This window comes from Salmo salar, chromosome 01, assembly GCF_965601325.2.
Source record: "Salmo salar chromosome 01, fSalSal1, whole genome shotgun sequence".
In the NCBI taxonomy this organism is placed as follows: Eukaryota; Metazoa; Chordata; class Actinopteri; order Salmoniformes; family Salmonidae; genus Salmo; species Salmo salar.
The window spans coordinates 137,413,347-137,436,983 of NC_138291.1; the positions used below are offsets into that span (position 1 = coordinate 137,413,347).

Sequence of the window (23,637 nt, forward strand, 5' to 3'; positions counted from 1 at the left end):
GGTCTTCCTTTCCTGTGGTGGTCCTCATGACAGCTAGTTTCTTCATAGCGCTTGACAGTTTTTGTGACTGCATTTGAAGAAACTTTCAAAGTTCTTGAAATGTTCCGTATTGACTGACCTTCATGTCTTAAAGTAATGATGGACTGTCGTTTCTCTTTGCTTATTTGAGCTGTTCTTTCCATAATATGGACTTGGTCTTTTACCAAATAGGGCTATCTTCTGTATACCACTCCTACCTTATCACAACACAACTGATTGGCTCAATTGCATTAAGAAGGAAAGAAATTCTACACATTAACTTTTAACAAGGCACTCCTGTTAATTGAAATGTATTCCAGAGGACTACCAGATGAAGCTTTTTGAGAGAATGCCAAGGGTGTGTAAAGCTGTCATCAAGGCAAAGGGTGGCTACTTTGAAGAATCTCAAATATGAAATGTAGTTTGATTTGTTTAACACTTTTTTTTTCGTTAATACATGATTCCATATGTGTTATTTCATAGTTTTGATGTCTTCACTATTATAAACGTCACTATTTCAACGTCATGCCATCAATCTAAATAAAGAGGTATATTGGTGTAAAATGTGAAGCCATAGTCCACCAATTCTTGCCTGAACATTGACTTCATGTCAACACATTTAGCTTCCATACTCATTTGCGTAGACTACCTAAAATCCATTAACTGGTTGAAAGTAAGTCCTCAAAATTTTCTTCCACAAGTTGTATGTGAAAGTTTATTTGGAGTTAGGTTGGCTTTATGTAAGCTACATTGACATCTGATTTGCCCAAAGGACACCATCATTTCAACGTGAAGCTAGGTATATTGTCATTCATCCATAGTTGATTGGAACTTTGGAAGTCAAGAGGTAGTTAACATTAACCCTATAAATATAATGCAAATTCATGATATTAATAATACACTTTTACTTTTGGACATTGTCTTTTATATATGTTATTCATAATATTCACTATCCAAGCAGAAGATACACCTCCTTCAATTGTTGATATTTGGTTGCATTCATAATTCAATATCCAGTTTGTTTACAAATTAATGCTTGATTTGTTGCATTCACGTCTCCATCTCAACCAAACATTAAGGTTAAAGAACAGCACTAAATCAAATCAAACTTTAAATGCGCTTCAAATAAAGTTTGATTTGATTTAGTCCTATTCTTCAAGTTAGAGTTTTGGTGGAGATTGAGAGGTGAATCCATAATATTAATAACTTGTATATTAAATTTGAAATCAACCAACCATATACAAGACAATATCCAAAGCTAAAATGATATTACTAATATAATGAATTTGGAATCCTAAGGGCTAATGCTAACTACTTAACTTCCAAAGATCAAATCAAACCATGGATGAATGACATTATACCTAGCTTCCCTTTGAGTTGATGGTGTCCAATTGGGCAAATCAGATGTCAATGTAGCCTACATCAACCCAACCTCACGCCGAATTGACTTTCACATACAGCTTGTGTAAGAAAAGTTAAAGGACTTACTTTCAACTATTCAGTGCTATTTAGGTTGTCAACGCAAATAAGTATGGAACCTGATCAATGTCTAAATGTGGTGGGATGATAGCTCAGCTGAAACGAACACACATTGTTTAGAAACATAAGCAGGAAGAGTGTATTACCCCTCAGATACCAGTAGGAGTCACTGTTCAAGTAGAACTCGTTGGACTGTGGCTTCTCATTTTACTTAATATTTATCTTTATTTCGGCTGATAGCATTACGCTGAAACAATGACAGTGATTCAAACATACCATTTTACTATCAACATTGACACAAGGTCAAATAAAATATGTCTACTCAAATATGAAATTCCACCATCCAATGTACAGTATATTGAATATAGGATTTTAACATTTCTACGTGGAATTTTTATTGCAATTTTAACATATACACTACCGTTCAAAAGTTTGGGGTTACTTAGAAATGTCCTTGTTTTTGAAAGAAAAGCAAAATTTTTTTGTCCATTAAAATAACATCAAATCGAACAGAAATACAGTGTAGACATTGTTAATGTTGCAAATGACTATTGTAGCTGGAACCGGCAGATTTTTTATGGAATATCTACATGGGTGTACAGAGGCCCATTATCAGCAACCATCACTCCTGTGTTCCAATGGCACATTGTGTTAGCTAATCCAAGTTTATCATTTTAAAAGTCTAATTGATCATTAGAAAACCCTTTTGCAATTATGTTAGCACAGCTGAAGGCAGAGTTGCAAAGACAAAGCCATATCTCAGACTGGCCAATAAAAATAAAAGATTAAGATTGTCACGTCCTGACCAGCAGAGGGAGTAGTTGTGTAGTATTTTGGTCAGGACGTGGCAGAAGAAGTCTGTGTATGTGTGTTCTGGGATGTCTGTTTCTATGTTGGTCTGTGTGGCTCCCGATCAGAGACAGCTGGTTATCGTTGTTCCTGATTGGGAGTCAAATATTAGGAGTGTGTTTGTCATCTGGGTTTGTGGGTTGTTTCGTTAGCACTGCTGCTTTATGTTAGCCTGCTAAACTGTACCTGTCGTTTCTGATTTTCTTGTTTTTCGTGTTCACGTTGTTTAATAAATATAAAGATGAGCACTCAACCCGCTGCGTATTGGTCCACCTTTTCCGACAGAGATTTCTCTATATCTTCTGACGAAGAGGAGCGTTACAAAGATGGACAAAATAATAGATACTGGACAGAGGAACTCTGCCTACAGCCTTCCCTGTAGCTCAGTTGGTAGAGCATGGTGTTTGCAACGCCAGGGTTGTGGGTTCGATTCCCACGGGGGGCCAGCAAAAAAAAATGTATGAAATTGTATGAAATGTATGCATTCACTACTGTAAGTCGCTCTGGATAAGAGCGTCTGCTAAATGACTAAAATGTAAAATGTAGAAGGCCAACATCCCGGAGTCGCCTTTACTTCACTGTTGACGTTGAGACTGGTGTTTTGCGGGTACTATTTAATGATGCTGCCAGTTGAGGACTTGTGAGGCGTCTGTTTCTCAAACTAGACACTAATGTACTTGTCCTCTTGCTCAGTTGTGCACCGGGGCCTCCCACTCCTCTTTCTATTCTGGTTAGAGACAGTTTGTGCTGTTCTGTGAAGGGAGTAGTACACAGCGTTGTACGAGATCTTCAGTTTCTTGGCAATTTCTCGCATGGAATAGCCTTCATTTCTCAGAACAAGAATACTGACGAGTTTCAGAAGAAAGTCTTTGTATCTGGCTATTTTGAGCCTGTAATCGAACCCACAAATGCTGATGCTCCAGATACTCAACTAGTCTAAAGGCCAGTTTTATTGCTTCTTTAATCAGAACAGTTTATAGCTGTGCTAACATAATTTCAAAAGGGTTTTCTAATGATCAATTAGCCTTTTAAAATGAACTTTGATTAGCTAACACAACGTGCCATTGGAACACAGGAGTGATGGTTGCTGATAATGGGCCTCTGTACTCCTATGCAGATATTCCATAAAAAATCAGCCGTTTCCAGCTGCAATAGTCATTTATAACATTAAATGTCTACACTGTATTTCTGATCAATTTTATGTTATTATAATGGACAAAATATGTGCTTTTCTTTAAAAAAAAACTCAGGTTTCAGCTAAGACCGAAGTGCAGACTGTGTTGAAGTAACAATGTTTATTGTAACAACCTCAGCAGGCAAACGACAGGTCAAGGCAGGCAGGGGTCGATAATCCAGAGTAGTGGGGCCAAGGTACAGGACAGCAGGCAGGCCCAGGGTCAGGTCAGGCAGAGGTCGGTAATCCAGAGTAGGGGCAAAGGCACAGGACGGCAGGCAGGCAGGCTCAGCGTCAGGACAGGCAAGGGTCAAAACCAGGAGGACGAGGAAAAAGAGAGACAGGGGAAAAGCAGGAGCTGAGAGAGAGAACCGCTGGTTGACTTGGCAAACAAGACAAACTGGCACAGACAGACAGAAAACACAGGTATAAATATACAGGGAATAATGGGGAAGATGGGCGACACCTGGAGGTGGGTGGAGACAAGCACAGAGACAGGGGAAACAGATCAGCGCGTGACAAAAACGAGGACATTTCTTAGTGACCCCAAACTTTTTAACGATAGTGTACATCTGATGATTATGTTGAAATTAAATTGATGTAACAACCTGTTAGTCAGGTTAAGTCAAAGTATTAAGTTGAAGTTTTACCCTAATTTCAATGTTTACAACGCTGGTTGAAATTAGATGAAAACAGTACTAGTTGATTACTTTTTCAAATCCAGTGTATTCTCCGCATTGATTCCATTTCACAATACGTCGACAAATTGCGTTGATTCAACCAGTGTGTGCCCAGTGGGACAGTACTGTTTCAATTTCAATAGATCCCCAGTGTTAGTTCATTTCTTTTTCAGAGTGTATAAGTGGTAGCGTACACTCTGTGCTGTGATGTGCTCCCAGATCCCAGCCAGCCCCCTGCCCTGCGGGGACCTGCTGTGACTGACTGATACAGTCCTTTTCCACAGACAGCTACACATTTTCACACGTTTCTATTGAACTCCTAAGAGGAGCTCGGCAGGGGTCTATAGCGTGTCCGGTTGGGTCTGTCTGTCAGGGCTACAGGGGTCTGTCTGTGAACAGGAAAGAGGAAAGGATTCATATAACACACTCATCCGGCCCGTCTAACTAGACTAGTCCAAAAAGGTCCCCAGTTTCTGGCAGACGGCATTGTGTGTGGGCAGCACTTTGAGCACCCCGTCAAGCACTGTTACCGTCTAACACTTTTCGTATGAAACTTCCGCAACACCTCCTTTTTTGAGTCATTGGTTCCCTCTATTCTGTCTCTATGCCTGTCTGTCTCTCTGGCTATCTGTCTCTTTCTCTGTCTGCCTCTCTTTCTCCCCTCTCTATCTCGCGCCCTCCCTCCCTCCCTCCCTCAAAATGTCCTCTTCTCCTATTAAAAACAGGCATGATATTCTGCAATCCTTTTACAATGTCTACTGTATGCACAATCCAAATAGAAGTCCCCATATAAATATGTTTATGATAATTTCTAGGACTTTATAATCTATGAAAGTAACTTTAGTGATGAGTCACTGGTTCTCAGTGCAACCTTCCAGGTTTTGTCTTTCATGCTATGCCAAGGTCAGGACAGGAGAGAAGAGAGAGAGTAACCTCACCTCTGATGCCACCATGGGAAATGCTCCCACTCAGCTCAGCCTCGGCTCAGACTGTCGCATCAGCATTTCCATAATGTTGTTATATTAGCAGTGTGGACTCCCAGGCCCAGGCAGCATTTTCCAAAAACGACAGACAAGGACCAGTCACGGCACACACAGTACGATTAGGATCGCATTTACTGCTGCTGAAATGTGATTAGATGAGAGTCTCGGGTTCAGATCCAAGGCAGAGCAGGGAGAGGGATGGAGAGGAGGAGAGCTGCTGGGCTGGTTCATGTCTGCTGGACCCTGATCCCCCCGATCTCTCTCTCTCTCTCTCTCTCTCCACACACACACACACACACACACACACACACACACACACACACACACACACACACACACACACACACACACACACACACACACACACACACACACACACACACACACACACACACACACACACACACACTGAGAGAGAGAGAGAGAGAGAGAGAGAGAGAGAGAGAGAGAGAGAGAGAGAGAGAGAGAGACCAAACACAACAACTTAGCACAGAAGCTTAGTCAGCTTTTCACACGGCTGGGGAAACGATGCCGAACAAGCTTCAGTCGATCAGCCACAAGTTTTATCTACCGGTTTAAATATGGCTGTGACTGAGTGACACAGTTCTGTCCTGCACATGGAGATAAATACATAAATACAGTATCTATCTATGTGGTCCTTCAGCACAAGTAACAGACAACTCTCAGGTAGTTGAGGACTGAGGAGGAGCACATGGAGCACTGAGGAGAGAAAATGACTGACTGACTTTCTGGCTGTGATTGTATTAATGCAAATCTGATGATGATGATGTAGAATACTGGACTGGATTGAGTACACAGGAGAGGAAAAGTAGGTATTTGCTTTGTGTCGTGTGTGTAAATGGTAGACAAAGCGCAAAAAGTTTGAGGGAAAAAATGATTTTATTCTTTACTCTCTTGCCCTGTACAAATATCATCATCATAGCTATTATATACATTTAACATTCACATAAAAAATACAAAACTATATATTTATGACTGAATCTCTATTCAACATAATATAACAAAATAGACCAAGGTTAATTCATCGATATTTATCCCCACTGTAAATTTAGCAGCTGCTATCTTCTGAAAACAGATTTCTGTTTTGGACAAACAGGTAGTAAATTTACCGCAGCAGTTAAGTCATATGAATATCCCCCAAAGTGTGAGGAAATACAACATGCTTAAGTTTGATATTTTGTATGTGATGAACATTGTGTGGTAAATTGCATTTACTTGGCTCAGAGGGAGTGATATCAATTCAATGATTGACCGCACTTAAAAACATTGGCAATTCAAAGTGTACAAGAGTATCAATGGCATATTATGAAATATGAAAAACAAAAATATTGTCAACTCAAAAATGAAAAAATGAAATTATTCCTATTCAGATGTTGTATAAAACATAATACATACATTGTTTCAGTCACAGTATTCTCCATCCTCTTCCCCATAATGCACAAAAGATATTACATTTCTGAAGGGAAAGAGACAATTGACTAAAAGTATTGGTATGCACTGTACTGGGACTAGGATGGGTAACTTTTGTTCAACAAAAACTAGACAAAGCCATTTTGGTCAGCTTTGAGTTGTAAACAAAACCAGGGCCTTTCTCTCACAAGGGTATATACATCAGTGAGCAAAAAGTTAGCAATAAAATAGACTGGAACACACACAACTAGCTAGCCAACATTTCACAATGGAGGAACACGGTAAGATGGGAAAAATCCAAATCTTTGCCCACGACAAGCAGATGTGTACAGCTCAGATAGAGAATTGCGTTACAGGAGTTTACATGAGAAGAACATCAATGTGGGTAGCATTGCACCTCAAATAAATAATACACTTTCTCTTTGGATAAAATGCAAGAGACAAAGGGTATACAGTAAGACAGACTGACACTGTAAATGTATAAATAATAATAAACAAAATATATAAATACATACAAGTAAACAACACACAGAAGTTGTGAAATATACGATTGCTTAGTTCCTTTTCTCTTCCTAGGTCCGGTTTCCCAAAAGCATCTTAAGGCTAAGTTCATGGTTAGAACCATAGGATCTTAGCCTTAAGATGCATTTGGGAAACTGGGCTCAGGACAATAAATAATCATACACTTTATGTACAGTATGAACAGTATTCTGTGGCTGAACTGAAATACTGTTCAGCTATTATGAATGTTTATCATCCGGTCTGTGTTGGAGGACGTATTGATTGAGAAAACCTTAGTATTCCTGCTCTTTTTCCTCCTCTTCTTCATCCTCCTCTTCCTCAAAGTTCCGTATCTGATGGTGGATATATGGAAGAGCAAACGGTCCACTTGCTGTTGCGTCAGTGGACATAACAACAGCACAGAATCTCACTGCAACATTTAGCTTCTTTTCATTGACTTGATTCGGTGGCAGTCTTCTTCTCCCGTACGGGACATGAAGCAAGGTGATTCTGGTTATAACAGAAGCTGGGTCCTGGGAGGCTGAGACGCTGGGGTGTTGGATGGGCTGGGCAGGGCAGTGGTGGTCACGGTGGTGTATGAGGGTTTAGTTGGCTCAGTGGTTTAAATCTGGTTTAAACCTGGAAATAGAGAGAACAGAACAGAGCTCATATACTCATCCTTACAATACAATATAATACAACTTAATTTCTGTATTGTGAAACTCTGCTTTCAGCTGATGCACAAGACGGGACTGGGACCTATCTCATTTCTGCAAAGGACCACCCTGTTAGTGTGGTATTTGCCCTTTAAAAATATTTATCTTCAAAACAAACATCCACAGGCAGATGTAGTCAAAACCCCATCCAAAAAACAACCCATCCAAAACCCAGTCCTCATAATCCACATGCTGAAATCATTTAATCACAGCAACATTACTGTTTACTGTTTACAGGAGAAATACAAGGCATTGTGGTAATTATAGGAAGGATACACTGAGAGACATTCATCCATGTTTTGAATTAATCAAACATCACGGGAACAATAGAATAACAGTCACTTTATGAGGTGGTCGGTCATAAGGTTTGCCTATACATTGTATCTAACCTCATCCCCAGGCTCATTTCTTCCACAGAGAGAGATAAAGACTGAATTATCATACTTGTACAAGCAAGTTATTTTTGTGCAAGTGACTTTGCCACAATCAGCACACTAAGACAACTTTAACATAACATCACATTGTGAAAATACGATGAGGGATGGGTTGGAGTTATTTTTCATCCTAACTTCCACTTAAGTAAAATGTTAACTTAGTCATGCATTGATGTCACTTAGGATTTTCCCCTCAATGATGACCTTGGGTAAACTTTGGGTAAACATTTGGGTAAACTGACTGGGGAAACGCATGTATTGGAGTTGGAGCCACTTTCTCCTAAGTTCTCAGTGGATGCGTCGCTCTGGTCGAAAGTAGTGCACTACATAGAGAATAGGGTGCTATTTCAAATGCAACCGTATACTTACAGTTGCAGGATCCTGAGTGTTTGACCTCCAGGAGGCGCTGCTGAGCACAGGCGGCCTGCCTCATGGAACACTCGCTGGGGTAGGTGTTGTTGTCACTGGCGCACACACTCTCGGCTTGCCGACTATCTGGACACGCTTCGTCACACACGGAGCAGCGTCCGCGGCCACTCGCTTCATCCCACAGACAACTCTTTGCTCCCCGACACACAATGTCCTCACATGACCTGGCGTCTGGAGAGGAGACACACAGAGAACATCAGACACTATTGTTACACTTCCTCACAGGCCCAGGCCAGTGCAGATCCATTTCTGACTCAAACAGACAGCATGATTCTGGTGATGGCGCCAATAGACTTAGTGCCCTGCCTGTGTGAATTAGAACGGACAGAACAGACACATTTTCTGATGCTTAGTAGACCTACTACTCCAGTATAATCTGACAAAGGTCTTTGTGACCGAAAGCTTGGCACATCAAAGCACTAAAATCTTCATCGATCTACAGTACAAGTCAAAAGTTTGGACACACCTACTCATTCAAGTATTTTTTTACTATTATCTACAATGTTGAATAATAGTAAAGACATCAAAACTATGAAATAACACATATGGAATCATGTGGTAACCAAAAGAGTGTCAAACAAATCTAAATATATTTTAGATTTTATATTCTTCAAATAGCCACCCTTTGCCTTGATGACAGCTTTGCACACTCTTGGCCTTCTCTCAACCAGCTTCACCTGGAATGCTTCTCCAACAGTCTTGAAGGAGTTTCCACATATGCTGAGCACTTGTTGGCTGCTTTTCCTTCACTCTGCGGTCCAACTCATCCCAAACCATCTCAATTGGGTTGAGATTGGGTGATTGTGGAGGCCAGGTCATCTGATGCAGCACTCCATCACTCTCCTTCTTGGTCAAATAGCCCTTATACAGCCTGGAGGTGTGTTGGGTCATTGTCCTGTTGAAAAACAAATGATAGTCCCACTAAGCGCAAACCAGATGGGATGGTGTATCACTGCAGAATGCTGTGGTAGCCATGCTGGTTAAGTGTGCCTTGAATTCTAAATAAATCACAGACAGAGTCACCAGCAAAACACCTCTACACCATCACACTTCCTCCTCCATGCTTCACGGTGGGAACCACACATGTGGAGATCATCCGTTCATCTACTCTATGTCTCACAAAGACATGGCGGTTAGAACCAAAAATCTCAAATTTGGACTCATCAGACCAAAGGACAGATTTCCACCGGTCTAATGTCCATTGCTCGTGTTTCTTGGCTCAAGCAAGTCTCTTCTTATTACTGGAATCCTTTGGTAGTGGTTTCTTTACAGCAAGTCGACCATGAAGGACTGATTCACACAGTCTCCTCTGAACAGTTGATGTTGAAATGTATCTGTTACTTGAACTCTGTGAAGCATTTATTTGGGCTGCAGCAGAGGTAACTCTTTGTCTTCCTTTCCTGTGGCGGTCCTCATGAGAGCCAGTTTCATAATAGCGCTTGAAGGTTTTTTGTGACTCCGGATTGACTGACCATCTTGTCTTAAAGTAATGACTGACTGTCGACTGATTGGCTCAAACGCATTTTGAAGGAAAGAAATTCCACTAATTAACTTTTAACAAGGCATACCTGTTAATTGAAATGCATTCCAGGTGACTACCTCATGAAGCTGGTTGAGAGAATGCCAAGAGTGTGCAAAGCTGTCATCAAGGCAAAGGTGGCTACATTGAAGAATCTCAAATATAAAATATATTTTGATTTGTTTAATACTTTTTTGGTTACTACATGATTCAATATGTGCTATTTCTTGTTTTGATGTTCTTACTATTATTCTACAATGTAGAAAATTGTCAAAATAAAGAAAAACCCTTGAATGAGCAGGTGTGTCCAAACTTTTGACTGGTTCTGTAAGTGTACAGAAACTCCATTCTACAATCGATGTATCAACTTCACATGCAACTCCACATATTGACGCTCTAGTACTTACCAATGCATTTCCCTTCGTAGGCCACACCAATGGACCTTCCCAAGATGCACGTGGCTCTCCTCAGGTGGCAGGAGCTGGCGTAAACAACACCATCATTCCCACACAGGTACTGGTCTGGTGACGTCACCTCTGGACACTGGTGATTACATGTCACACAGTAGGCGTTATTCGTCTGGTCCACGACACACGACGCGCTACCGGGACAGCGGACTCCATGACATGTCTCTGTGGATGGAAACACGCACACGCGCACACAGACAGAACCATTTAGAGGCACGACTGACATATGTGACACTGTTCATGACATGTGAACCCTTCAATTACACACAATTAGATCATTTCACTTCACCAATCTCAGAGGATTCACTCACGTGTGATGTTTGTTTTTCCCTTGCTGCTATAGAGCAGTAATATATAAGCTTTCCTTACTGCCCAAGTTTGACTTAGCCTATGTGTGAAATCAGATGACAGACTCCGCCTCACACTTCTGGTCTTTTTTTGGACCTGCATCACTCTAAAGTTGTCTAAACCAGCTGTTTCTATGCCCACGCACCAGAACATGTGCTGTGAATCAGGTTGATACACTAGTCTACAATAGTTGATACTCAGCCTCACACACGTTGAAGTGTGTGTGCACCGTCTACCAGTGAGTGAGTCCTGGCCCAATTTAGGCAGTGAGCCTAGTAATGCCTAGTCTACTGCCTCCAGGTCATACACAGTAAGTACAGTAAGCCCCTTGTGCCATACATGGGAAAACAGTCTTTTAACCTAAGCCTGGTATAGTCTCACAAGTCAGACAATTGTTTTCCGAAATAATACATATAAGTGAAAGACTGGAAATGGAAGCTAAGTCTGGCTGAAAGTTCCTCACTCAAAGTGAGAGCATGTCCTCAATTGACCCTGTTTAAATGAACTGGCTGGGTTGCAAAATTCCTGAAACGTTTCCAAAAATTCCCAGAATCAAGAGGGAATAAGCAGGGAGGGATCCTACAACAGGGATACTGTCTCTGGAAAACGTAAGAATTTTGGCAAAGTTTCCAGATTTTTGCTACCCTAATCCTGAGAGGGACTTACTGCGGCAGCGCCCGTGGTACTGGACCTCCAGGTTGGGATGGTTTCTGCATCGGGCCCTGAGCATGGTACACTCGTCCCTGTAGGACTTTCCATCGGACCCACAGACGGACCCCTGCCCTGTGATGTTGGAGCAGTCTGGAGCACACACACACCTAGGCTTGTTCCTCTTGTTCATCTTGCATCTCTTCCCAGGACCACAGTCGACGCTGTCGCATGTTTCTGAAATGGATGGATGGATGGATGGTTGGGTGGATGGATGGATGGATGGATGAACCGGTCATCATACATAATGGGTCCGTCTGATATAAGGACAAATGCCTTTATCAAAACCCATTATTACAGGATACTATGTGGGAGTCATTACTTAACATTACATGCCACACACTTTATAACATGTTGGAGTTTTCTGCAAGAAGTTCCACCAAGTTTCAGAATAATGTTGCACCGCTTGCAATGAGGACATTCATCATTACCACACACTTTCACTCACCTTTACAAGGTATGCAATTAGGCGCGCCTCCATTGAAGATCATCCACCGGAACAGCGTGCTGTTGGGCACGTCTTCCTCGGTCCATGCCGTGCCCAGACGACCACTCCGGCAGCAGTCCTCCCGGGTCATCCCGGACATGTAGAGCACCTGGCACCGGCCGTTCTTACCCTGCTGCAACCAGCAGTTACCGGCTGGAGAGAGACAGCCCATGTCCAATTAACGTCTCATATCACAGGTATAATGATTAGAGCCTTATTTGAGCAGGCTACATCTTAAACAACACCACATTTCCCCCTATACCACCCTCGAACTTTGCTCTAAACAAAAAAGTATAAATGGATACATATACAGTATGTGTGTGTGTGTGTGTGTGTGTGTGTGTGTGTGTGTGTGTGTGTGTGTGTGTGTGTGTGTGTGTGTGTGTGTGTGTGTGTGTGTGTGTGTGTGTGTGTGTGTGTGTGTGTGTGTGTGTGTGTGTGTGTGTGTGTGTGTGTGTGTGTGTTTAGAGCAAAGTTCTACAATACAGGCTGTGCCAAATGTGTCTGGTTGCGTAAAGACCAATAAATCCCAACGCAGCGGGATTTCACCAAAGGACGCACGAGAGGAGCCGCGCGTAACTCCTCCTTGGGACTCACCAGTCCATCTGTCTCAGCTCAGCTCGTAGGACATTGACCCACTTGTAAAGGTATAGGGAGTCATGTTGACCAATCTCCATGTGCAATAGATTCCTTCTTCAGACTACCCACGCGTCATTTTATGATGCATAACATTTTGCCATGAACTCCATTAGACACAATCACCAATTGTTTAATACAAAATCACCCATATGTTCTTATGACGTATTTAAAAGATGCCTTTACTGGGCTTGGTACCGCGTTTTCTTAGAAAATGTGTTAATTTGGAAGTGGAAAAAACATGAAAGTACATAACTACAACTGAATTCAGTCCAGAAAGTCAGAAACAAAGATATAACTCAAAGTTACACACCCATGCAGTCGCCTTTCTATTTTGTATGAAATAAGACACAAGGTTGAATGAAGGTTCCCATGGACTGATGCACCAATGTCGCCTACAACTTGACCTTAAAAAGTTATGCCGTATCACATTATTAATCATAGCATACTCACCCTGGACTTTGTGGTCCTCCATAAAGTGAGTGAACCACATGAAAAGCGCAATCACGCCTTGGCGGAGCTGCGGTGTTTGTAGCATCCTAAACATGAGGACAGAAGGCGGACTGGCGTGAGCGACTAGACGCGCAGCGGAGAAGTTGTGTCTGTGCGCACGCAATGCCAACCCTCAGTGAGTGACTGTCAAACTGTCCGACTCCGTCTCTCTTTTTAAATCTTTAAGGGGGTCTCCTCAAGCAAAATATCTGAAGTGGGCGGTCTTGAAATTGGTGGGGGGTGGAGAGAGAGATATATTTTATAATAGCTTCCCCTTCATCAGGTAGCCTACTGAAGAGCAACTCAATATTGAGCGTGCATTAAAGACTGCTTTGGGGCAGGAGTATTGACGGTTGTGGTGCGTATAGATATTGGCAAAACCACAATGTTGACCAGAGAGGGCATTAATATCAGTCCCGAAATCCCAGAAAATATCGGCTTTTCAGTTATCTGACTTTCATTTATCTGCATGTCCAGCCCTTAGATTTAGCCTCACAATTAAGTGTTTTACCTTTTTCTTTTCAGGACCAACCATGGCTACAAGTAGAACACAAAACAATTTGATATAAATAGTTGCATTCATGAGTTGTACAAATGTCAATACAAAAATAAGGTCTGACAAAGCAAATACCTGATAAAATAAAGTATGAATGAATATGAATTCTATGTGTACAGAAATTGCCAGCTCACTGGGAAATGAATATCCAACTAGTCAGTGACAACTGAGTTTGAGTTTGTTTGAGTTTGTGACAGCAACCAAGTGAGCTTATTACAGTATTATAGACATTATGTCCTAAGACTTTCTGTGACCTTCTATGTAGAAGCACCCCTTCTAATCACGCTTGCGTAGCGTCATAGAGCGAAACATGTGGTAGTGAGAGTATCATCTTTTCATGAATAGATTTGAATTGTTTGCAGCTCAAACCATTCGGACTCCACACACATTTTTTTGTTGTAAAAAGACCAAGACACCGGCGCCTTCGGGACTCTCTCAAACACCGCTCTAGCTCAGTCCCTGTTAATCACACAGACTAATGGTTGACATCGACAGATGTAGAATAAATATACCAATCCAATGGTACAACCCGGAAGTCTGTTGCTCAAACACACAAGGTTTAAAAGAGGTTAGAAGTCCAAAACGTGCAGGCTTTATGGTGGGACTCGAGCCTTTTATTCAGATTTCATAAATTGTAGGCTACCTGTGTCATGAACTGTACAGATACTTGAACACCATATGACGTATATGTTTCACAGCTCATTTGCTGTTGTTTGCTCAAAAGATGTGTTGAGTAAAATGTCATACAACCAGCTCAGTTTTAAATTGTCATTGAAATTCATTTGATGCAACAACAAAAAATATTACAAGAGTGATTTCATGTCCAGCGAGAAATACAAATGCAAATAGAGTTACTGGAATGTGCAGAATTATTTTCCAGTGGGCTAGTACCCCCATGCATAGGCTGTGGCCTCAGTTCCAGTTTTGATGCGTTAATCTTTTTAAGTGCTCCATTGCAGTGTGGATAGATAGCGACTAACAGATGATAATAATAGCTGTTAGAATACCACCATTCCAATAATAGATTGGACAGTTGTTTGGCCCTCACTCGCTGGGGTCAAATATATAAATATAGGCTGTCCAATCCCGTCTCCAAAGAGGCTTTTAAAGATAAACGTAAAAGTTTAGCTGCCTGCTGAACAGCCTTAGTGTTGCTTGTATATGGCTCTTCCCCATGTCTCAACGCGTCAACAGGTGGCATCTCACTTTGCATTCAAGGTAAACGATGGAGAATCTCTTCCCAATCGGAAATGACCTTTATATTTCTATGGGGGCTGGAGAAATGTAACCACTCTCAAATTAAGAGACAGCTGCTATGGATGCAATTACTTTTTTCCATCCATGATATCAACATCGATATCAACATTATATTAATCCTAATTTGAGGCTATACAGTGTTCGTTTACATTTACTTTGTTTACAAACATTTGAGTAAACAAGCTTATATTGTGGGTTCTGATGGGGTACGACAGTTGAACTAAGCTCACGAGGCATTTATATGTTCTATTCTTCAAGAATCATATCATCAAGGTACATGTCATTAATTTCTAAGTCCAAAAATGGATGTGGCAACTGAAGATTGCCCCTTTAAATGGTTAATTTGAAATGTATAACCTTTTGAAACCGACACATATTAATACTAGTTTGCATAGGTTAAACCTCAAATAGCAATACCAGAGAGACATCGAAGTAGAGAGTATGGCATAACAGCTGTGAATGATAGGGGAAAAAATGTGGTTTTAGATTTTCTTTACGGCATCATTTCGGTTTATTTGGGTCTATCCTACATTTGTAATGTGTTATGGGGACATCTGGTGGCCTGTCTGTTAGTTTTGGAGTGAATGTACACTCCTCCTATTTCCTGCCTTCTAGTCAGCTGACTGCAAGGAGGCGTGAGTGTAACGAAAATATGCATGGGAGATCTCAATTGATTTTACCTCGCGGTCTCGCTCCTGCCTCCTTCTCAAAACCCCATTGGAGGAGAAGATCAGAGGGGCGGGATCTATGGCTATCTTATCCAATGGGTTTTGAGAAGGAGTCGAGGAGAGAGGACGCCAGGAGGATGCAATTGAGATTCTCCCTTGGTAGTCTACGGGTCTGGAGTCCTGCAGTAGTAACATAGCAGTCTACATTAATTTATCAATGTTGCGGATACAACTTAATTCATGACTACCGAGGTAAGCGCAGTTGACGGTTCAAGAGTTTGTATTTGCCAAAAGAAACAAGTGGGATGCAGAATTATTTCAATATTAATCTGAACTGTCAGTGTCTTCATATCTGTCAAAGGTAGGCCTACAGCAGTGCATGTGTTTTTACGTGTTCAATAGGTGTCAGTGTTCTATTTCGCCAAAAGTGCCGAGTTGACGGGACTCAAATCAGAGACGATCAGGGTCGCCTCAGAACTGACGACCGTCGAGCTGTGGCAAGACCTTGTCAGCAGACACCCCAGGTAAATACGAGACCCTACAAGTTCAATTAGAAGATATCTAGTAATTTAACTCATTACTTTATTAATGTAATGTATTTTCTTTATTCCCAAGACTATCTGCTGTGCGCGATTCAGTTGTTTTGGCTGTGCGACAGGAGTACCTGGCCCTTGGGGACGTGCGTGTGAGCCTTAGGGACGGGGATGAGGTTGCTGTCATTCCGCCATTGAGTGGAGGATAAATTAAACATAATTTAGGTAAAAAATGAATTAACATTAACTCGCTTAATCATGAAAGACAAATTCACATTGCATATGTAGTATTGACCATTTGAATGACTTTTCCTTTAGGTTCAGCTTTTTGTCCCCTGCGGTAAATTCGACTACTTTTTCACCATCTCCACCAATTTCAATTTAATGTCAAATGTCTGCTTCTTTTAGATCCCTCATCCCTCGTTCCTAACCCAGATGGCTGAGGCGGAAGGGGATCCCAGGGATCTCGTTAAACTGACACATGACAAACTCTCTGTGGACACAGTGTCCGACTCTGTCACCTGCCCTTCCTGTGGAGCCATCTCCATCTTCATAGGTGGGTAGGGACTACACACAGCTCAGCTCAACTACTGTTTTATGTCTACTGTTATATCACAACAGACGGCATCCCTAGCCGTGTCCTCAGAGTATGCGCAGACCAGCTGGCTGGTGTGTTTACGGACATATTCAACCAATCCCGATCGCAGTCTGTTGTCCCCACATGCTTCAAGAGGGCCGCCATTGTTCCTAAGAAAGCGAAGGTAACTGAGCTAAACGACTACCGCCCCGTAGCACTCACTTCCGTCATCACGAAGTGCTTTGAGAGACTAGCCAAGGACCATATCACCTCCACCCTACCTGACACACTAGACCCACTCCAATTTGCTTACTGCCCCAATAAGTCCACAGACGACGCAATCGCAATCACACTGCGCTAACCCATCTGGACAAGAGGAATACCTATGTAAGAATGCTGTTCATCGATTACAGCTCAGCATTTAACACCATAGTACCCTCCAAACTCGTCATTAAGCTCGAGACCCTGGGTCTCGACCCCGCCCTGTGCAACTGGGTCCTGGACTTTCTGACGGGCCGCCCCCAGGTGGTGAAGGTAGGAAACAATGCACGCCTCCAACTCAATCATCAAGTTTGCAGACGACACTACAGTGGTAGGCGTGATTACCAACAACTACGAGGCGGCCTACAGGGAGGAGGTGAGGGCCCTCGGAGTGTGGTGTCAGGAAAATAACATCAGTAAAACAAAGGAGATGATCGTGGACTTCAGGAAACAGCAGAGGGAGCACCCCCCTATCCACATCGACGGGACAGTAGTGGAGAAGGTGGAAAGTTTTAAGTTCCTCAGTGTACACATCACGGACAAACTGAAATGGTCCACCCACACAGACAGTGTGGTGAAGAAGGAGCAACAGTGCACCTTCAACCTCAGGAGGCTGAAGGTAGTTGTTGTGAAATTGTTAGATTAGTTAGATATTACTGCGCGGTCGGAACTAGAAGCACAAGCATTTCGCTACACTCGCATTAACATCTGCTAACCATGTGCATGTGACCAATAACATTTGATTTGACATGTTTAATGGAGGTGGTTCGATGAATGCCTAGATTTTAGTTCAGCAGGCTAACACAGAGCTGTGGCACATAGTATGTTCAGTCCAAGCTGAGGCCATAATGCCAGTGATGATTGTGATTCATTATTTCAGGGACGACGAGGAACAGTTTCGAAGGGATGAAAGTGGTGCAGCTGGAGTATGAAGCCTACATCCCCATGGCCGAATCAGAACTCAGGAAGATATACGCTGACATCAGGGCAAGATGGCCGACTGTCAGGCACATCTGTGTTCATCATCGACTGGGGTGAGATTCATAAATCTCTTACTCCCTTCCTTCCTACCTACCTACCTACCTACCTACCTACCTACCTACCTACCTACCTACCTACCTACCTACCTACCTGTCGGACTATGGGTGGGGGAACTGTAACACTAACTATAGGATAACTATGCTATAAGACATTTCTTCTTTTTTTTCCCCAGGGTGGTGCCTGTGACTGAGGCCAGTGTGATCATCGGCATCTCATCTCCTCACCGACGGGACTCTCTGGAGGCAGTGCAGTACTGTATAGATACCCTGAAAGGCACCGTGCCCATATGGAAGAAGGTAAGCAGGACCTGATCATGTAGGTTAGAGACGGATAAGCAAAGGTTTCCTATTGTTATTACTGAAATGTTCCATGAACACAATGTTGTTTCCGTAGTCATTATTGTTATTTTAAAGTGTTTACTAAATGTATGTATGGGTACAATGTAGTACAGAATGGTCACAAGACATATGGTAATCATTGAAGGGACACTTCAGGATTTTGGCAATGAAGTACTTTATCTATCTTCCCAGAGTCAGATGAACTTGTGGATACCATTTTTATGTCTCTGTGTGCAGTTTGATGGAAGTTGATTGCTAACTAGTGTTAGCTCAATGACTGGAAGTCTATGGTAACTGTTAGCATATTAGTAGATACATTTTACATTTTAGTCATTTATCAGACGCTCTTATCCAGAGCGACTTACAGTAGTGAATGCATACATTTCATACATTTATTTTTCTCCGTACTGGTCCCCTGTGGGAATACCATAGGCTTCCAGTCATTGCGCTAACACTGGTTAGCATTTGCTCGCAAAACTACCTCTAACTTCCTTCATACTGGATGCAGAGACATAAAAATGGTATCCATGAGTTCATCTGACTCGTTGCCAAAATTCTGAAGTGTCCCTTCAATGATGACCATATGTCTTGTGACCATTCTATACTACATTGTACCCATACATACATTTAGTAAACACTTTCAATTAAGTTGCTCATATACCTGTGCAGTAACAATGTAATTACTATACCTCACTGCCAAAATCCCGAAGTTTAACTTTAAGAAAGAGTTGTGCGAACTTCCACAACTAAACTAATCATTGTCAAGTGACTCAGTCACATGGCTGCAGAGCCTGTCTGAAGACACAGTTTGAGTTACTGCAATTAGTTCCACAGGAAGCTAATGCTGGGGGATGTTTTCTGTCTTTGGTAGGAGGTGTATGAAGCTGACGAGTCCTGTTGGAAAGAGAACAAAGAGTGCCAGTGGACATGACAGAGTTGACTTGTAACCTCATCTAGGAGCTTTTTTATGCCAAATATTAGGTAATACACACTGTATCAGTTTTTTAAAGCGGTCCCTAATACAAAAATAAAGTCAGTCCCACCTTTTATCTACGTAAAGTTTTAATGAAATAAAATGTACCATCAGTACTTTCAAACTTTTGAATGCTATAAAATGTTCATGAAAGAAGTGGCATGTACCCATTGAAAATATATCTGGAAAAATATCAGTGCAACATTTCTTCTCATGAACATTCTCTCAGAGTTTAGTCTTTGCTACTGTGCGTATCTTACACTGAGCTTCTCTTTTCTCTCAATCACGATACATTAACTTTACAAATAAACAAATTAACCAGTACCCGCTTCTAATATTGTATTTATACTTTTGCTATGTAGGGAATAAGTAAAACACTTTTTTTAAATTGATGATAATGTATCTGAATGATACATAATTCATATTTAAATCGCACAATAAATATTCTCATTTTCTACACATTCAATAACTGCCTTTTGCTCTGATATCACAACATTTTTTACAAATAGTAAATACATCCATTTTTATATTAATCTGATCTGAATACAGTGTATATTCTAAAGACAGTGTCTTCACAGTTGTATGGCTGGGGTAACTATACAGTGTTGTCTCTGTAAAACAGTGACTGAGATACTCAGAGGCAGGAAGTGCATCAGTGAAAGTAGGAAAGAAGGGTTGTGGATTCTGTTAAAATGTTCATATTAAGTACACAAATAAAAAAAGGATGCCTCAGCATCAGTATAACGTCAAACCCCTCCCATTGCAAAGTAAAACACTGAGAATGCCACATGCCAACATATGATAACCATGCCGATTGTCTATAATCTCTTATGCGTAGGCTATTTATAATATACTACTGTGCTTTCCAACCAATTGCACAGTACATTGCACAGTAACATCCATAGATATGACAAATGACTATACACAAGCTTCTTATCCAACAATAGGCCTAAGCCTATGACTTAAAAGCAACAATTATTTCAACAAAAATCAACCAGTACCCAAGTATGAATTCAGCATGTAAAAATGCACCGTAGATTATTTACTTTCCTATAAAGGATCCAAGATGGCAGACATAATGGGGTCTTTGTTTGGATGTGTTCGATGGTCAGAGGGTCAATGTCTTTCTGCTCACTCAAAACACTCCGTTCACTTCACAACCCAAAACCATTTTAAAGCCACCAACCCAACCAGACAGCCCTTTCCACTAACAAGCCCTTGGTTCAATATGTATGTACAATTCATGTTTGTTCAGTTATTGTTTTGTGTGTGGTTGTGGTCCGTTGGTCATTATGTGTTCTCAGTCTGTAGGCACATTGTTGTTTCCGAGATGGGTTCTTTCCCGTGCCTGGTTCTCACGCTGCTGTGTTCTCCAGTACCTCGGTCTCTGCCTCATCCTCCTCAGTGTTCTGCATCAGCTGCTTGTACTTTCTCCGGAAGAAGCCAAACTGGGGGAGAGGAAGAGAGAGAAAGAGAGAGACAGACAGAGAGGGAGGGAGAGAGCGAGGCACACAGACGTAAGAAATGACATGGTAGTACTTCTTGGTCTTGGTAGGATAAGCTCAGAGCATCTGCTGTTAAGAGAGTTTTACAGCAGTAAAGTCGACAAAAGACTGGCGCATACAGTACCTTCCAAAGCAGGCCAATGACCAGAGCCAATAGAAGCAGGCCTCCAATCACACTGCCCGCAATAACGCCTACAGGCACCTCTCCTTTCACCCCTGGTTTACTGATGGTGACGCCAACCTGCAGACAGGACAGGACAGGACAGGACAGGAGACGGGATGTATCACACTTACGAACGAACGGTCAGGCAATACAAGTATTGTAGCTGTTAATATGCTGTTCATCCCAGATCCAGGAGAGGGCAGTGTAGATGTTAACTTGTACAAAACAACAAAACAAAGGCACTTTTTTTACAGCTTCTCTCTGGGTTTCAAAGATATTAGGTTAGGCTGTATTCAAATGTCTTTGATGTATTATTCCAGTACCGTCAGGTGCTTGTGAGCGATGACCAACAGTTCAGGCTCGGAGGTCTCTATCTCTGTGCTCACAGTCAGCACAGTGGACTGGAAGGATGACTGCTCAGAGACGAGACAGGAGGAGAATGAATGAGGTAATGAGAAGACGCCGTTCCAGAGGAGGAGAAGCGAGCATGTAAATGACGAGGAGTAGGTGAGTGTGCTATCTATACGTACAGCAGCAAAGGTACCGTTCCATATCCGCGTGGTCACATTCACAAAGAAATCGCTCTTTATCCCCATGTCTTTCAGGACACAATTCATAGGCTGGCACTTGACTGTCTTACAGTTCTGGAAACATCAGAAAACAATAGACATGTATTCAGAGGTGATCATTAGATATAAACTGTGACTCTATCTTTGTCTCTGTCTGTCAAAAAAACACACGCACGCACGCAAAAACACACACACGCACGCACCAGATCCTCTGTGCTCATAAGGTTCTCCTTGGAGAAGGATGCTGTGTAAGGCTTCTCACTGATCTTCAGAGGGTCGACGAGGCTGGTTACTTCACAGCTCACTTCGCCAGCCTGCAGAACAGCAACAACATTTGTATTTGTATTGGTCAGGTGGTACGTCCTCGGGCTGGAACCAATCCGTTTCACTGTGTGACGACCCTCCCACTCTGTCTGCCGAATTCTTTCTCTTTGCTCTTGTTTTCCTTAATAGGATGTCGGGGTGTGGAGGGTCGTCAGCGAAATGGGACGCTCTCCACGCGGACACACTGTTAGATTTTGGTCGTGGCTGTTTTGTTTGTTTGTTTGTTTGTTTGTTTGGCACCATTCAACACCCCTCATTATTGCATGTATGCACGCAACCACTTATACTACCGACTACACACACCATTGTTACTTGTTTATAGTTTACTTTAGTGAATAAATATATTTTGGTTATTCCTTGATCTCCACATTGTCTCCCTTTTTGTTACGGGCTACGAGCCGGTTCGTGACACACTGAAGTATCGCGGAAGATATGTGTTAAAATGTAAAGGTAATTTCCGATTGAGCTGAAATATGCACTGTTTACTGGGAACGCAGTGTCCGACCGCGGGAACGGGAATGCAGTGTCCGACCGCGGGAACGGGAATGCAGTGTCCGACCGCGGGAACGGGAATGCAGTGTCCGACTGCGGGAACATTGCCTTTAATTGCCAATCGCACTCTAAAGCGGATCTTCAGCACTACGGATTGAATAGAGCCCGGCGTTGCGCTTAATGTGTTTTGCTCTGTTTTCTCTCTCCTGAACACAGCCCAGCTGTATTCCAAAACAACACCGGCACGGGATCTGGCAGCAAAGACTATTGAGACAGAATGCGAGGGCACAAACTCTGCCAAACGCTAGTTATTTGGAGACAAGACAGGTTGACTGGTTATTAATACTCACAGGTTCCGTTTTGACTCCTGTCACATACAGCAATGGGTTCCCTCTTGCTGTAGCACTGGGCAGTGAGACTGTGAGGTAGGCCAGACTGACTGGGAAGTTCCCTGTAGAGACCTAAACAGAAGAGAAAACACTTATCATTGACGCATCGTACTTCTCTTACCATTTCTGCCACAAGGGGAAAGGAAGTATTTTACCATAAACTGTACACTGTAAAGTACTCAAATGACCATTTCTCACCTTCATAGAGAATTTGAACTCAGGACCGATGTCATTGAAGGTATTAACTGCGGTCTTCGCTTCATTGTCCATGTCAACCACATAGAAATTGAGATTTGATTCCCTGGAGAGGGAGATCTCTGCGTCATAGTGGACAGGGATGGAGATAGAGGCTTGGTTGTCTGACGGGTTCTCCTCTGTGCTGTCACTGTAGAGAGGAGAAGTAAGCTCGTGCAACAGAAGAAGACCCATAGTCCTAACAGAGAACACTATACTATGGTTGGTACACAAACAAGCAAACAAGCACTACCTTAGAGCTTCAAAGCTCACATCGGCTTCGGTCTGCAGTTGATTCAGGTTGAAGTCAAAGTTGATTCCAAATGTCACCTGCAGGGAATAGGGAACAGTGTATTGTTTAGGAACGGCAACCCCGGCTGACAGAGACATAGACCTACACACACGA

The 23,637-nt window shown here is 42.2% G+C and overlaps 3 protein-coding genes across 4 annotated transcripts in view; 1 reads left to right on the plus strand and 2 right to left on the minus strand.

Moving 5' to 3' along the window:
• Positions 1-6,064: 6,064 nt before the first annotated feature.
• LOC106561792 (follistatin-A) lies at positions 6,065-13,510 on the minus strand. Of its 2 annotated transcripts, none has more exons than XM_014126047.3 (6): positions 13,313-13,510; positions 12,185-12,376; positions 11,695-11,913; positions 10,621-10,845; positions 8,624-8,865; positions 6,065-7,468 (listed from the first exon to the last, which is right to left on the minus strand). In XM_014126047.3, the coding sequence occupies exons 1-6, from the start codon at positions 13,404-13,406 to the stop codon at positions 7,409-7,411; spliced, it is 1,032 nt and encodes a 343-aa protein (XP_013981522.1). In that variant the 5' UTR covers positions 13,407-13,510; the 3' UTR covers positions 6,065-7,408. The 2 variants fall into 2 exon arrangements, with proteins under 2 accessions (XP_013981522.1, XP_013981517.1); XM_014126042.3 differs by lacking the exon at positions 6,065-7,468 and adding an exon at positions 7,524-7,754 and having other exon boundaries at positions 8,635-8,865.
• Positions 13,511-15,971: 2,461 nt separating this feature from the next.
• LOC106561814 (molybdopterin synthase catalytic subunit) lies at positions 15,972-19,631 on the plus strand. The gene is made up of 6 exons (XM_014126065.3): positions 15,972-16,084; positions 16,261-16,356; positions 16,774-16,921; positions 18,084-18,237; positions 18,417-18,540; positions 19,454-19,631. Exons 1-6 carry the CDS (start codon positions 16,073-16,075, stop codon positions 19,511-19,513), a joined length of 594 nt encoding a protein of 197 aa, XP_013981540.3. The 5' UTR covers positions 15,972-16,072; the 3' UTR covers positions 19,514-19,631.
• The window catches only part of LOC106561807 (integrin alpha-2), a 39,204-nt gene continuing 35,193 nt past the window's right edge, over positions 19,627-23,637 (minus strand). The window contains exons 22-29 of the mRNA XM_014126056.3: positions 23,485-23,561; positions 23,196-23,382; positions 22,959-23,069; positions 21,996-22,106; positions 21,754-21,867; positions 21,547-21,636; positions 21,185-21,301; positions 19,627-21,003 (exon numbers count right to left, since the gene is read on the minus strand). Coding sequence (XP_013981531.1) covers positions 20,911-21,003; positions 21,185-21,301; positions 21,547-21,636; positions 21,754-21,867; positions 21,996-22,106; positions 22,959-23,069; positions 23,196-23,382; positions 23,485-23,561 — 900 coding nt within the window. The 3' untranslated portion in view covers positions 19,627-20,910. The remainder of the gene's footprint in view (positions 21,004-21,184; positions 21,302-21,546; positions 21,637-21,753; positions 21,868-21,995; positions 22,107-22,958; positions 23,070-23,195; positions 23,383-23,484; positions 23,562-23,637) is intronic.

What these genes read in the sequence shown, in the direction of transcription:
- LOC106561814 (XM_014126065.3), top strand. An exon ending in CTTGTCAGCAGACACCCCAG is followed by an intron (nt 16,357 to 16,773) that starts GTAAATACGAGA and finishes TGCTTCTTTTAG; the next exon opens with ATCCCTCATCCCTCGTTCCT. An exon ending in AGCCATCTCCATCTTCATAG is followed by an intron (nt 16,922 to 18,083) that starts GTGGGTAGGGAC and finishes TCATTATTTCAG; the next exon opens with GGACGACGAGGAACAGTTTC.
- LOC106561792 (XM_014126047.3), bottom strand. Translation starts at nt 13,406, where the DNA reads ATGTTTAGGATGCTACAAACACCGCAGCTCCGCCAAGGCGTGATTGCG. An exon ending in GTACCACGGGCGCTGCCGCA is followed by an intron (nt 10,846 to 11,694) that starts GTAAGTCCCTCT and finishes TTCCATCCACAG; the next exon opens with AGACATGTCATGGAGTCCGC. An exon ending in CTACGAAGGGAAATGCATTG is followed by an intron (nt 8,866 to 10,620) that starts GTAAGTACTAGA and finishes TCTCCTCTCCAG; the next exon opens with ACGCCAGGTCATGTGAGGAC.